Source organism: Parasteatoda tepidariorum, chromosome 6 (genome assembly GCF_982258835.1).
Source record: "Parasteatoda tepidariorum strain Cologne lab strain chromosome 6, Ptep-v5.0, whole genome shotgun sequence".
Classification (NCBI taxonomy): Eukaryota; Metazoa; Arthropoda; class Arachnida; order Araneae; family Theridiidae; genus Parasteatoda; species Parasteatoda tepidariorum.
In genome coordinates, this window is record NC_141760.1 from 66,528,526 (window position 1) to 66,544,186 (window position 15,661).

Here is a 15,661-nt window from a genome sequence, read left to right on the forward strand (position 1 = left end):
ATACAGGCGGACACCAATATGTCGGTTGATGTATATAGTATATGTGTGTTTGTATGTAAGCAACTAAGTTTTAATTTTTACTAAATTGTGTCTCATTCTCAGACTATATTTGTTGACTTTTTTTTCCGAATCTTCGAATAATTATAAAATAGAAATAGTTAAAGGATTATTTTTAATGATCGAGAGCTGAGGCATAAAAATAAAAAATTACTGTTGCTTTTTTGCAAATATTTTGCATAAATTAGTGTTAAAACTGGCATTAATATTTCACTATGAGAAAAATTCATTAGAATCTAGCTTAACTTTCAACTTTATTGATTATAAAACTATCTATAATTATTTTTTTTGTCTAAGACGAATAAAACAACCATTTCGAGATAGATTAAAATTAATCGAAGTTCGTGATGAAAGTCAATAGAACTTTTTAAATCTTACTGAGAAATACTGATACTTTAGAGGAATTTCCTTACATGTAAAAAAAATAGATAAATAAATAAAAATAAAAAATATATTTTTGCTATTTATTAAAAGATTAAGATTTTCTTTTAAAACAAAATAATTACATTTCAGATCATTAAATATTATTAAAAGCAGTTTTTTTTTCAGTTTTAAGCAAAGATGCCTAAATTATAATTAAATATCTGATTCATATTAAACTTAATTTTACAGCTTACAAATACAGAAGCGCATAACCGAATTAGTACTGGGACTAATTCAACTATGTGGCTTTATTCAAATTCTCTCTGTACTAAAATAACATAGAATTAAATTTATGTAAAAGAAAGGAAAAAAGGGATAAAGGGGAGAAAAAAAGTCTTTAATTGTTTGACTACCTCGAATTGATTTATTATTGTTTATATGCAATTTTTGGAATGTCGAATATCTGCATAAATATAAATCGAATTGCTGCATACGGAAAGAGTTCTTTTGTGCCGGTAACTATTTTTTGAAGAAAAAGTATTAAAATTCATGAAAAGAAAGCTATTTTTGCATATTCCTATATATTTGAAAATTCTGAAACAATTATACTTTTAGGGCCAAAAACATAATTATTTTCAGATTTTCTCACTGACAAGAAAAGCTCGAAATAGTTTCGTTTTTAACCTTTTCAAAACAAGTTAACGGGTTTGAAGCATTTTTTACATACAGCGATTAAAATATTTGATCATCAAAAGCACATTTTAAAAAATACTTAAAAAATTGCTCTCCCAAAAAGATGTATGATTTTGAAATTTAATTTACATAACAATCCTTCTATTTTTACCATGCTTATCAACAGGTCAAAAGACATTTATGGGTGATTCTTTGGAAACATGACAATTCGGAACAAAAAATTTCTTCAACTTTAAAGTCTTCAAAATAATCTAAAAATTTTTTGTATATTTATTTAGTTACATTTATTAATATCTTACAGACAGCAATGTAGTTTATTGACATTTGCTCAAGAAAAAAAAGAAAAAAAATAGAAATTCACCAAATTTTGAATGCCAGGAAAGTGACATATTAGCTTAGGAGTTAAAAAAACAGTCATTTTAACCTAATGGTAACTCAACTTAAGCCTTTGCGTAAGATGGACCATGAATTGCTTAAATTAATTCTTTTATCCACTGTAGAATGTATCAATTTTTTTTTTTTTTGCTGATGTGTACTGTATAAAATTGCGTATAATAATCAATCATTAAATAAAAAACATAACTTTGATTACATTCAAGCAAATTACAATCTGACATAAACTTGGTATTAGGTTAATATTTGCTTTCCCTCTTTACATTATACTGTTTAAAACATTTTCTAATAACTGTGTCAATGTCCTAGCATTCATAAGCCAGGAAAATGACAGCCAGGATAATGACAATTTTATAGCATTTAAATTTGCTTTAATTTAACATTTTGGCCTAAGGCGTTTACATTCCGCAGAAAACAACAGGATTTCTTGAAATAACTCAGGTAAATCTACGTAATTTATCTTATTAATGATTTAAAAAAAGACAGGAAAATGACAATGACAACATAAAAACCTACTCACGATGAGAAATTTTTTGAAATAAGTTTTAAACCAGAAAGTTGGTTCTTTATTCATGCAATAAGACATGTTCAGATAGGAAGGTATTCTAATCAATCTATTAACATAAGATATTTATTGCTGGCGCTGTCTATTTTGGTTATAAGTCACTAAATAAAAGTAGCCAGGAAAATGACTCATTTTCATGTGACAAACAAATTATTATCGGAAAAATTATTTTCAAGAAAGTTTTCGTAAATAATAACCTCTGCATATATTCTAGAAATGCTACTAACAACGGTTGAAATAATAAAAAAAAAATCAGATATTGAAAAATTTATGGGAAGTTTTGAAGCTAGTTATTACCGGAAATATTGTTTATGACATTCCAAGAAAATGACATTTTGAAATTCAATTAAATTTTTTAAATATACAAAACAGTCAATGCTAGTACAAGGTCATCTTAAAATGCTAACAGCAATGCTATTTAAAAATAATTTAAGAAAAAGTTCTTTTAGTAGTATAGTATTAGATCTTGAAGCAAGAGACTGTAAATTGTCATATTTCTTGAGAATCACCCTTATATGAAGGTGAATCTTTAGTAGCTTTTGGATAAGACGTGTCTCAAACTTTTTGGTAAGCCTTCAGAATATTGTCATGGAAATCATATGGTTTATCAGTCAAGTAATTTTAATGGAAAAGACAAAAGAAAAAATTCCTGTAATGCATCAAATGGTTAAAATAAATTTATATTTCAAAACTTTAAAAATTACAGGTTTCTCGAAATATCAGTTAAAAAGATATTTTTTATGAAAAAAGGGTAAGATTTAAATGACGTTAAAATAAGTCGAAATCAAACTCGCAAAACATAAGAGAAATAAATTCTTCAATCTTCTAGCAGATTGATGGACTGCAATTTGAGCTTTTCTTGGGTCCTTTGGTATATTTTTCTGATCTCCACCTTTAATAGGAAATATCTCATGCAACTGTGTGGAGCTGGCTGCATAATTTAATCAGATAAAATCACTATTAAAAATGCGTGTTTCGAGAAACAGTGTATTTCTTAAAAAATCAATAAGAATAATGCCTAGCAGCATGAATAACAGAGTCTTAATCCAAATGAATATATTTCCAATAAGTGAATAAAACTGATTTATATAAAAAAAATATGTGTAAATATGATAAATTAAAAAAATAAAAACTTACCTAAGCATAATTTTTTTCTAGATTAGCTTCAAAATTTTGTTTCTAGGATGACAGATTCTGCAATCGAAGTAGTCAAGTTAAATATCTACTCAATTAACTATTAATGCAAAATATATATTATTATCTTGTAGTTATGTTATGCACATTTATAATACAGAGTGTTCCGTACTCTAACCCTGTGCATTTGTCATTATGGAAATTCTCAATGCAGGCAGAGGGTGTTCTGTAATGACCTCCCTCAAGGTATATGTTTACAATTCTTCCCAAACATATTTTAAAAAAAACATACGCATTAGGAGTAACAATTTAACATTTAAGCGGATGAAAAAAATACAATTTAATTTTATCGAATCACTATTGAGGTGAGCGGTTGTACAAAACATCAAACAAGCAACAGCAACAGAAGCACTTGCACATTTTAAATGGCAATCATTGTTTGGTTCTCATTTAAAACTTGAAAGTGCTTCGGAAAATTCTGCTTCAACTCCACTCAGTTTTTTCCGACAATTAAATAGGTTTTGACATTTATACATCCGCCGATTTGTCCGTTTTCGCCTTAATAATTTTTCTGGCGATTAATTAAAATAGGAATTGAGACACAAAGCTAACTTTCTCTGAATAACATATCAATTTTTGACGAATTCGAATTCACTATCATCAAAATATGCGAAAAGTTTTGTGGCTCAGGGGAATAGAGCACTCTCTTCCCAATAAATAAAATATGGGACAAAATAAAATATGGGAATCAAGACGGCTGGTGAAAGTATTATAAAAAGAAAATGGCCTCAGTAATTTAGCTGGAAAGAGTAAAACGTTTGATACCCATGATATTAGTTTCAATTTTAGCATCTTTTATTGTACATCTGGAACTGTGGAGAAATAAAGCTAAAAATTTTTTTAACGCAATGGTAATGCTCGTTAACGAAAAAAATAGTTTTTTTTTTTTTTTTTTTTTTTTTTTTTTTTTTTTTTTTTAAAAAACCATTATTTAATTATAAGGAATAAAGCTGGTTTTGATTTCATTGAGAAGGCATCGATGTTCAACTTTTTCCGACTTTCTTCAATATCCATCTAAACTTTAACTTAACCATTCTTCAATTCGAGCAATGTTTGCTGGAGTTTAATATAAGCGCAGACATCATTTAAATGCAAACACTTTTTCGTAACAAGTAATTATATATTATTGTAATGCAATGATCTTTTGTAAGTAAATTATCTTAAGAGTTAAAATTTCAAAACGAAAAACAAGATATTTTGACGTCTAGTGCGCACGGTAAAAGTTATAAAAATTATGATAATGACTTATAACATCTTTTAATAAGCAATTAAATATGGCAACTTTTAGTAAGCAATAAATCATACTGAAAAATAAAAAGTAAATTTTATACACAAAGGAACTTTATTTTTTCAATTATATTCACTTACGAAATTTTAATTTAATATCTTAATCAGACGTAGAGAAATCTTGAGCGTGAAGCTTATTTAAAACTTTGAAAAAATAGCTTTACACAAAATATTTCAATTTCAAACGATACATAAAAAATGATGTGTAGTTTTTTATTTTTCGTGACTGCGTTTGAACATTTTTGCTGGCTATAACTTCGGAAGATTTTAAGTACTATCTTATACATGGTATCAAATTACTCTGAATAAAAAATTGAGGATCATATATATTTCTCAAAAAATTTGAAATTTTGTTCGGAAAAACCTTCTTGACTCCTTAATGGCTGAAGAATTTTTCAATTTCAATGTATACAAATATTTGAATAATTTTTAAACTCTGTAATTTTTCACAAAAAATGAAGTTCAGGAGGAATCAATTGAATAATTCTGAGAATCAAAAATAAAATTTAAAAAAAACTTTTTTTTTGGAAATTTTAGTATTTCTAAACTATTTTAGAAATTTCATTCAAATTTTGTATTTTATCACTTAATATTTTATAATTAAAAAAAAATGTTAAAATGTCGTAACCTACAATTGTGTTTGACCTGAAATTCAAAAATGTTTCAAGCATTTTCTTAATTAAATTAATAATTTTTAAAAATATTGCATTTTACATGAAGTTATCTTTGGATAAATGAGCTTTCAATTCTGCTCAAAAAGAAAAATATATCTTTATTAAGCAAAATTCTCAAATGGGATACTCTCAACTCGAGAAGAAGAACACCACTGAAATCAGCTGCTTGGGTATAAACAAGATGGCGGCGTAATGTTAAGTCAATGGGACTTAGAATAATTTCTCTCGACTTTTAATTAAATATTTAACGATGCCTCATAATTGTTGTGCTTATGGGTGTACAAACAATTCAGCAAAGCCTGAGTGTATTGAAAAGGGAATATCTTTTCATAGATTTCCTTTGGAAGACAAAGTTATAATGCGAGCGTGGCTTGTTGCTTTGAAGCGACAGCATTTTGAACCAACTGTTCATAGCAAGTTGTGTTCAGAGCATTTTACGCCTGATTGTTTTGATTATCAAAATTTGTGGAACTCTCCTCAAACTAAAAGAAAGAAAATAAAGAAAGATGCTGTGCCGTCCCTTTTTAAATTTAAACCAAATAAGCGAACTAGAGCGCCGACATCATACACTTTTGGTGCATCAGTTAACAGGTAAGTGAAACTTTTATGTGTATGTACTCTCCATTGTTGTGAACCTTAAAAACTTGTCCAGTTAAATAATAGTCTACAATATATATAACAGCTGCTGTTTTTACACTTTCGAACAACATAGAAAGTGTAATGTGTATATATGTTTACAGTAATAATTCAAGGTGGATAGGACCGAATTTCCTCGATCGATCAAAGCGTCGAGTTATCTAAACCCTAAAATTTCAAAATAAAGCATTTTAATTTTATCTTAATGTGTTTCATGAAAAGTGTACACCTACCTATATTGAATAAATTAAAGATGACTGGTTGAACAACAATAAAAATCAGAAGCAGAATTACTTTAAATTGTTTTGGTAATTATTTGAGAGGTAACTGATTTTTCTCACTAGCTTTAATTCATGGGAAACTGAAACAATCAAAACTCAAATTATTGCGATACTACTATATAGATATGTAAACATTACACACCTAAACATTAACATATTTTTATAATGTATGTATATTTCATTTTAGTACACAAGATGATTTGGATACAGAAGCAGAGCCAACTTCCTTGTCCAAGTCAACACAAACTGATATAGGGTTTTGTACTCTCATCGATGAGCTTGATCTCAAAATTAAAGAGTTGGAGATGCTGAAAAAGATTCAAACTGCATATTTCAATCCTAAAGAAATGACCAATGATGAACTAAACACCTTTACTGGATTTGACAGCGAGACTTTTTTCAAAATTTTTAACTTCTTAAATTTCAAAGAACGAAGAAGTCCTCTTCAAGAATTCACGCCTTTGCAAGAATTTTTTGTCTTTATGATCAAATTGAGAACGGGTGTGACATTAGATTTTCTTGCATATGTTTTTAAGGTAACATTTGGTGAAGGACAAAAATAAAATGTTCCTTTGTTTTTTAATAACTAAAATGATGTTGGTTATAATAACTGCTAATAACATAAATTATATTACAAAATGTATGTACTTATTTATTTCAATGCGTAATACAAACTATTTTGTGATATAATATATATTGTTAGTATAAATATATTGATGCTTGTTTAATATTTTTGATATATTTATTAATTTATTTTATTTTCAAATTGTTAAAGACACTATTAATTTTAAGCACACATTCAAAAAAATAAAAGTCTAGTAACAAAGAGTTTATGGAATTAATATTTTAGTCTTATAAAAAATTAACTGGGATGTTAAATTTTTTTAGTTACCTATATTGTTCGCCATGTTTTAGATTAAACATGTCAAACAATTGTTTTGCATCTTTTATTATTTCCAAATATATTTTGTTTGACTTATGAAATGCAGTTGATATTTAATAGTAAATTTTCTTGTTATAGGTCTCTTCTTCAACTATTTCAAGGACTTTCAACAAAGTTACAGAGATTGTATATTTAAAAATCAGCCAAGTAGACATCTGGCCAGATCGACAGCAAGTACTTGAATATATGCCTGCGTCATTTAAATCCAAATATCCAAATTGCCGTGTAATTATAGATTGCACAGAAATATTTGTGCAGAAACCTGCAAACCCTAAAGAGCAACAGCTCACTTTTAGCACTTACAAAAATAACAATACAATGAAAGCCCTGATTGGAATCGCACCATCTGGAGGGATAAATTTTATTTCTGATCTCTACTGTGGATCAATATCTGATAAATGCCTCTTTCTGAAGAGTAATTTATTAAAAATGTTAGAAAAAAATGACCTGGTATTGGCTGATAAAGGATTTACGATTGAAAAGGAATTGAAAGATATAGGCTGTGAGCTTTCTACCCCTCTGTTCCTTAAGGACAAAATACAATTTAATCTAGAAGAAAGAGCATTTAACAAAGAGGTGTCACATTTACGTGTTCACGTTGAAAGGGCCATATCTAGAATTAAAACTTTTAAATATTTTGAGGGACGTATACCTTACAATTCTCTCCATAATTTAAATGAGGTTTTCACTATCGCTGCATTTTTAACAAATTTTCATAAACCTTTAATTGCTTTCACCTCAATTTCATAAATTTAAGTTTTTATTTCATAATCTTTGGTAATTTTAATTATAATTTTTTAAACATAGGATATATCCTTTTTTTACTAAGGATGACCCTTAGCTAATGATAGCTTCCTCTAGATATGATTTAATTTTTTTTAAATATATATAGATTTTTTAAAATAGATTGATATTAAATATTTTTAAATATAGTTTTTGCTCAAACACCTTTAAGTAGGTGGTTCTTGATAAAGATATTTTGCATTAGAAGTTTGTGCTAGGTTTTTTTTTTCGCCTTAAATTTTTGAATGTGTAAATATTATATATGTATATATTTAATCCAGAATTATTATTTGAATTTATATTAAATATTTTTAAATATAGTTTTTGTTTAAACACCTTTAAGTAGGTAGTTCTTGATAAAGATATTTTGCATTAGAAGTTAGTGCTAGGTTTTTTTTTTTTTCGCCTTAAATTTTTGAATGTGTAAATATTTTATATGTATATATTTAATCCAGAATTATTATTTGAATTTATAAAGAATCTACATTAGGAGTTATAAGGAATAGGAATTTAATATACAAATTGTATGTTAAATACAGAATATTTTTTTTTGTACAGTATTTTTTTTATTGCATAAATATGTTGGTTATTTAAAGCTTATGCTAGAGGATTTAGGATTTTTTTTTTTTTTTTAAATCTTCCAGCAATTTGAATCAAAAATTATTTTTAATCTTTGTTATATAAATAGTTATTAATGTTTAACACTGCAAAACATGAAAAATAATTTTAAATAAAACAATTTGCTGGAAGATTACTGGCATCTGCCTGGATGAAGAAACCTTTTTAAGGATTATCTACAATTCTGTTGATCAGTACTTGATTAGGTTTAATTAAATTTAGTTCTTTATTTCTTTTTAATCTTCCAGCAATTTGAATCAAAAATTATTTTTAATTTTTGTTATATAAATAGTTATTAATGTTTAACACTGCAAAACATGAAAAATAATTTTAAATAAAACAATTTGCTGGAAGATTACTGGCATCTGCCTGGATGAAGAAACCTTTTTAAGGATTATCTACAATTCTGTTGATCAGTACTTGATTAGGTTTAATTAAATTTAGTTCTTTCTGACTATACGAAAATCGAACTAGTCCATTTTATTTCTCTTATTGGTTCTCTTTCTATAGGATACATAAAATATGAAAAATAATTAATTTGTAATGCATTTAAAATAGTATACTTCTTTGCCAGTGTAATAGCATTGTACAACAAGTTCCCTCCATCTGGCTCGATCAGTCGCAAGATATCTTTACTTATTAATATCGTTTGTTTTAAGGTCTTTTTTGACCATTAATATATGCTATAAAATGTTGTATATTCAGAAAGAACTAAGTTCACTCTCTGGCACTAGCCTGGATCATTTGCATGTAGTTTCTTTTATTAAATAATTACAATTTTATGCTTAAATATTTTTTACAAAAATTTGTTATTTTTGTAGATGTATGAAAGTCATATTATGCGGTGAGTTACCTCCTTGGATTAATTAATGTCATGCTAGATAGCTGCACAATTGGCGATGGTCTGGGAAACATCCGTAAGGATGATCTGAAGGCACATCACAATTTATATCGAAGACAAATGGTGGAAATAATCGCACATCCTACATTACGTATCGACAATAGTAGTGGTTTTCAACTGGGTGTTTAACTGCGAGTCCTGTTTATGTTTTTGAAATTTAAACATTCTTGGCAGTTGAGCATTTAGATTTGAAAGTATTTCAACTGGTCTTGCAATTCTTACAACCCGAATATGTTTGACAAGTTTTTGTTCTCTTAAGTGAGTAGTTAACTAAATTATCTTTTCTTTAAATCCCATATATGATTTCTCTTGTTAAATTGTGTTACAATAAGATCTTTTGTCTTGCTTGTTAAGCGGTTATAATAAAATTTACTAAATGTTTAATGCTCAATGTAATAAATATCAGAATGACCAAAAGTAATTATTTTGAATTTATAGAAAGTCTTAAAATTTCATTTTGAAACTGTCATACTTGAAAATGGTTGCCTGATATCATCTTTATACATTTTTTATAACATTTTCAAATAATAAGTATACTGAAAAAATTTATAGCAATAAAAAATTTTGCTATGAATATTCTTTATTATTTACTAAATGAATTTCTGTACTTTTGTTTTCCAAGAAAAAACTAATTTCAAACCGTTGTTTAATTTATCGTTCTTTAAATTTATTCAAAATTTTTAATATAAAAAATGTAATAGATTTTATATGCTCAGATAATGTTATAATTTTCTTTTCACTAAGCTTTAAATATGCTTAATATACATTAAACATACGTGACAATTTTTTTTTTGTGGAAATAAGATAAATTTATGAACATAAATTTTGTTCTGTTGTAATTTTAAAAAGAAAAAAAAGATATCTGTTTATAAATACAACATAAATCTTTATTTGAAACATATATGTTCATAATAATTCATACATAAATAGCATTAATCTTTCTTTAAGAATATGAAAAATATATTTAGTTTGGTAGTTTTTAATATTACAGTAATATTTGAAAAAATTTATCTGTACTTAACACAAATATATACGTACAACAAATAAATACTGAAACAATTTTTTTTACAACTTTATAAAATTAAATAAATAGTAAGCATAGATTTTAATAAAGTTAACAGTTTGATTAACTACGTGTTTTTTAAAATAAACATAAAAAAATTCCAAATAAGATTTAGAAAAGTATATATACAAAAAACTAACAACAGTTTAGTTGAGGTAAAAAATCCAAACAATGTATTGATATTGAAACAATGAAAAATTAAACCTAAAATTTGCTAGAATATGTCATTTATACTCCCTTCAAAAAAGAAAGTTTAAAAAAAAAATTTAACGATCAAATTCCAACATCATTTAATTTGGCCTTTAAAAATAGTGCAAAATGAGTTTTAATTTTGTATGGTGCAAAGAAAAAAAAACAATTAAAATGCAAATTCAGGTCAATTATGATACAATTATTTATGGAAACTTTATATCAAAATTAAATATGACGAAGTACTCTGAAACATATTTTTAAAAAATTGGATAGTTTGGCAGTTTTCAATATAACAGTAATACTTGAAAAAAATTTTATCTGTACTTTACAAAAAACACCAACAATTATTCATAATTTTTTAAAGAAATACAATATATGTTCTGAAAAATTTTCACAGTCACATGGAGACACTCAAAATTGCGAAAACAATTTTTTACAACTTTATAAAATGAAATATATAGTAAGCATAGATTTTAATACAGTAATTTTAAGTTAAAAAATGTTCAGATTTGTTTATCACAAGTTTAAAGATATTTTGATAAACTACATGTTTTTAAAATAAACATAAAAAAAATCCAAATACAATACTTCCAAAATAAATTCCAAATCAGTTTTAGAAAAGTATACTGACAACAAACTAACAACAGTTTAGTTGAGGTAAAAATTAATTTGCTATTAAAATCCAAACAATGTATTGATATTGAAATAATGAAAAATTAAACCTAAAATTTGCTAGAATATGTCATTTATACTCCCTTCAAAAAAGAAAGTTTATAAAAAAAAATTAATAATCAAATTCCAACATCATTTCATTTGGCCTTTAAAAATAAAAAAATAGTGCAAAATTAGTTTTAATTCTGCATGTTGCAAAGAAAAAAAAAAACAATTAAAATGCAAATTCAGGTCAATTCTGATACAATTATTTATGGTAACTTTAGATCAAAATTAAATATGATGAAGTACTCTGAAACATATTTTTTAAAAATAGGACAGTTTGGGAGTTGTCAATATAACAGTAATACTTGAAAAAAATTTTAACTGTACTTTACAAAAAACACCAACAATTATTCATAATTTTTTAAAGAAATACAATATATGTTCTAAAAAATTTTCACAGTCACATGGAGACACTCAAAATTGCGAAAACAATTTTTTACAACTTTATAAAATGAAATATATAGTAAGCATAGATTTTAATACAGTAATTTTAAGTTAAAAAATGTTCAGATTTGTTTATCACAAGTTTAAAGATATTTTGATAAACTACATGTTTTTAAAATAAACATAAAAAAAATCCAAATACAATACTTCCAAAATAAATTCCAAATCAGTTTTAGAAAAGTATACTGACAACAAACTAACAACAGTTTAGTTGAGGTAAAAATTAATTTGCTATTAAAATCCAAACAATGTATTGATATTGAAATAATGAAAAATTAAACCTAAAATTTGCTAGAATATGTCATTTATACTCCCTTCAAAAAAGAAAGTTTATAAAAAAAATTTAATAATCAAATTCCAACATCATTTCATTTGGCCTTTAAAAATAAAAAAAAAGTGCAAAATTAGTTTTAATTCTGCATGTTGCAAAGAAAAAAAAAACAATTAAAATGCAAATTCAGGTCAATTCTGATACAATTATTTATGGTAACTTTAGATCAAAATTAAATATGATGAAGTACTCTGAAACATATTTTTAAAAAATAGGACAGTTTGGGAGTTTTCAATATAACAGTAATACTTGAAAAAAATTTTAACTGTACTTTACAAAAAACACCAACAATTATTCATAATTTTTTAAAGAAATACAATATATGTTCTAAAAAATTTTCACAGTCACATGGAGACACTCAAAATTGCGAAAACAATTTTTTACAACTTTATAAAATGAAATATATAGTAAGCATAGATTTTAATACAGTAATTTTAAGTTAAAAAATGTTCAGATTTGTTTATCACAAGTTTAAAGATATTTTGATAAACTACATGTTTTTAAAATAAACATAAAAAAATCCAAATACAATACTTCCAAAATAAATTCCAAATCAGTTTTAGAAAAGTATACTGACAACAAACTAACGACAGTTTAGTTGAGGTAAAAATTAATTTGTTATAAAAATCCAAACAATGTATTGATATTGAAACAATGAAAAATTAAACCTAAAATTTGCTAGAATATGTTATTTATACGCCCTTCAAAAAAGAAAGTTAAAAAAAAAAAATTTAACAATCAAATTTAAACATCCTTTAGTTAAGCCTTTAAAAATAAGAATACTGCAAAATGAATTGTTAATTAAATTAAAAAGTGAAAATCGGAAATATATTGATTATAAACTAGCTATTTTATTTTCATTTAAAACAATATGAGGCAGATAGAAATTAAAATAAAAACTCCTAAGAGAATCAAAAATTGAGGACCAAAACACTTCATCAAACTCAATAGTTTGCATAAAAATGTGATTAGGTTGCATGTAATGCAAAGCAAACACACACTTAGCTATGTTAGTTAATGCTAGCTGGCCCTGAATCTGATAATAATAGGAATGGTTTTTTTTTAATTTCATATCACCATTGTCATCCTTTTCAAGACAAAAGCTAGCATCGGAACATAGATCAATTAAAGATTTATTAGCAGCATTCACTTTGCACTTCACTTCAAGTAGGAGTGCATCATCATCATTGTGAATCAAACCATCAGGTGAAGCTGCTAAAAAAGGCATGAATGGGTTTGTAACTAAGCCAGTTTTCCTCACATCAAATTTGTTATAAGTTGTCCTGACAAAGTTACGAACCACTGATTCATTTTCAATTCCATATTTAATTGCAGGGATGTAACTCAGGTTCTTAAAGTGAGAATCAAATATTTGTGAAGCTAAAACATCAAAGTTACTCCTTCTGCTACAAATTCTATGAAAATTGGAAGCAGTCAACCGGCAAGCTCGCTCAACTTTCCATTTCAAGCAGTTGCTTTGCTCAATAGTTTCTGCCTCCAAATTCCAAATTACATCTAAATCAAAAGTTAAAAATTTTGTTACGAACAATAGCTCCGAAACATTTCGGGTAACAAAATCATAAGTTGGTCTTTCAGAGAGGACAATTGCAGGCAATGGTAAGATACTCATTGTATTGTGACATTCTTTCATGACCGACAAATATTGCAGGTTTCTGTTTCCAGTAAACAGAACACTATAGTTAACTGGTTCAACAGAATCATGCGTAATCCTAGGTTTTTTATACAAATCTGAACATTTTTTAGGACTTAGTTTTGTGACCTTGGGTTTATGCCAAACTTGTAATCGTTCCGTTGGGGCCAAGTACATTTCCTGCTTACTGTACTCCTCCAAACAATATAAAAGAGCAAAAGTATGTTTGCATGATGAAGGGCGGCTCCCAGCTTTGCAAAGGCAAAAGGCATCTAACACCTATAAAAATTATAAAACTATTAAATGATAATTTTCATTAAAGAAACCATCTTGTTATTATAACTTTTATACATAAAGCATCCAGGATCGGAATGGCTGTTCATGTTTTTAACAACAGAAAATAATTCAATTTTAACAACTTAAATTACTACACTTTGGCATTTCCTTTTTGTAAATTTCACAATTTTCTTTTTACAAATGACTAATAATATAGCTGATTACTTAAAGCATACTAAAATTAATATGATAAACATGAAGTACACATTATCAGAAAAATTGTAACCTTACTAGTCGCTTCTTAATAAAAGATCAAAGAATAACAACTCTTAATATGAGAATAAAACTTTTACATTAAATTTATATTTAATGTAGTTTACGGTCAAGAATGACAATGCATTGTGTGAAATAATAATGAACTGAAACCATAAAAACATAAGTGGGTAGGAATATATACTATTTTGCAAGCATCTGTTGGGGGAGATTTCCCAAGAAGCCATTCCTTTACAAAGATCATTATTAGAGAGAAAAATTTTAAAATAAAATTGTATTGTTACATAATTATTTAAAACATAAAATTTAATAAAACCAAGACCCCACCTCATTCCCAGCAGAAATCCTCATGTCGACTTTGTAGGTTTCATTTTTTCTCATTTCAGCCTTAACCTTGGCTTCTACATGAAAACCATTGGCATCCTGTAAATAAATTAAAATCTTTTAGTGAAAATTTTAATACTACTCTACATGTCTTTTTTCAGATCTCTCACAATCGATATCGTCCATTTAAACACTCAAAGTATCGTTCTTAGTGTTACTAAACATACTTCAAATAAAATTCTTAAGCTAAAAAATAACAAAAATGGGATTAAATGATTTAAAATTGATTTTAAATAATGTATAACAAGAATGAAATGCATAATTTTAATACACATACCTCTTCAAACTTTATATTGGAGACGAACTTTTCCTGGCACATCATCAAACCTTTTTTTTGCTCAGCAGTAAAATTAACGCAGCTAGCAAATGCAGAACATAATTTTTCTATATACGTCAGTATATTTATCAATGTAAAATGTATCAAATACATTGGCGTTTCATTGATAGACTTCATTTTTTTTTGATAATCTAAAGCACCAAGCCTAGGCAAAGTTTGCTTTGGACGCCATAAAATGTAAACAAATATCATCGGATGGGTAAAATGACCAACCAATCAGGTTCATTTTACCCATATGACGTCAATTGCAAGTAACCAATTGCGGTTTTGGTTTGCTTATGTAATGTGTATATTACAATATAAATGTAACCTTTCCCAAGATCTCATTGAGATACCAAAGTAAAACACATCAATGACGTTCTCTCTCTTTCTTCTTCTCTCTTTCTTTCTTTTTAAATTCTTTTAAAGATTACTACCAAGGCGTTAAAAAATCTTTTCCTCTTCATCACCACAATATTGAGAAGAAAAATATTATTTTGCGTCACTTGTTGTGGATCACTTTTTAAAACCAAATTTCAAGCTATATCCATTATCCTAAACACTCATTTCGAGGTCTTGATTGGTTTTCAGTAGCGATCATTTTTTAAAACATACGATTATTTTTT

At 26.5% G+C, this 15,661-nt stretch overlaps 3 protein-coding genes across 3 annotated transcripts; 2 read left to right on the forward strand and 1 right to left on the reverse strand.

Moving 5' to 3' along the window:
• Positions 1-5,398: 5,398 nt before the first annotated feature.
• LOC122271679 (THAP domain-containing protein 5-like) lies at positions 5,399-6,719 on the forward strand. The gene is made up of 2 exons (XM_043053760.3): positions 5,399-5,817; positions 6,331-6,719. Exons 1-2 carry the CDS (start codon positions 5,477-5,479, stop codon positions 6,704-6,706), a joined length of 717 nt encoding a protein of 238 aa, XP_042909694.2. The 5' UTR covers positions 5,399-5,476; the 3' UTR covers positions 6,707-6,719.
• A 538-nt stretch (positions 6,720-7,257) lies between these two features.
• Positions 7,258-8,354, forward strand: LOC147808088 (uncharacterized). The gene has a single exon (XM_087165989.1). It carries the CDS (start codon positions 7,273-7,275, stop codon positions 7,834-7,836), a length of 564 nt encoding a protein of 187 aa, XP_087022115.1. The 5' UTR covers positions 7,258-7,272; the 3' UTR covers positions 7,837-8,354.
• Positions 8,355-10,253: 1,899 nt separating this feature from the next.
• Positions 10,254-15,305, reverse strand: LOC107448729 (uncharacterized). The gene is made up of 4 exons (XM_087165990.1): positions 14,997-15,305; positions 14,663-14,758; positions 12,086-14,065; positions 10,254-10,655 (listed from the first exon to the last, which is right to left on the reverse strand). Exons 1-3 carry the CDS (start codon positions 15,246-15,248, stop codon positions 12,971-12,973), a joined length of 1,443 nt encoding a protein of 480 aa, XP_087022116.1. The 5' UTR covers positions 15,249-15,305; the 3' UTR covers positions 10,254-10,655; positions 12,086-12,970.
• Between the last annotated feature and the right edge of the window lie 356 nt (positions 15,306-15,661).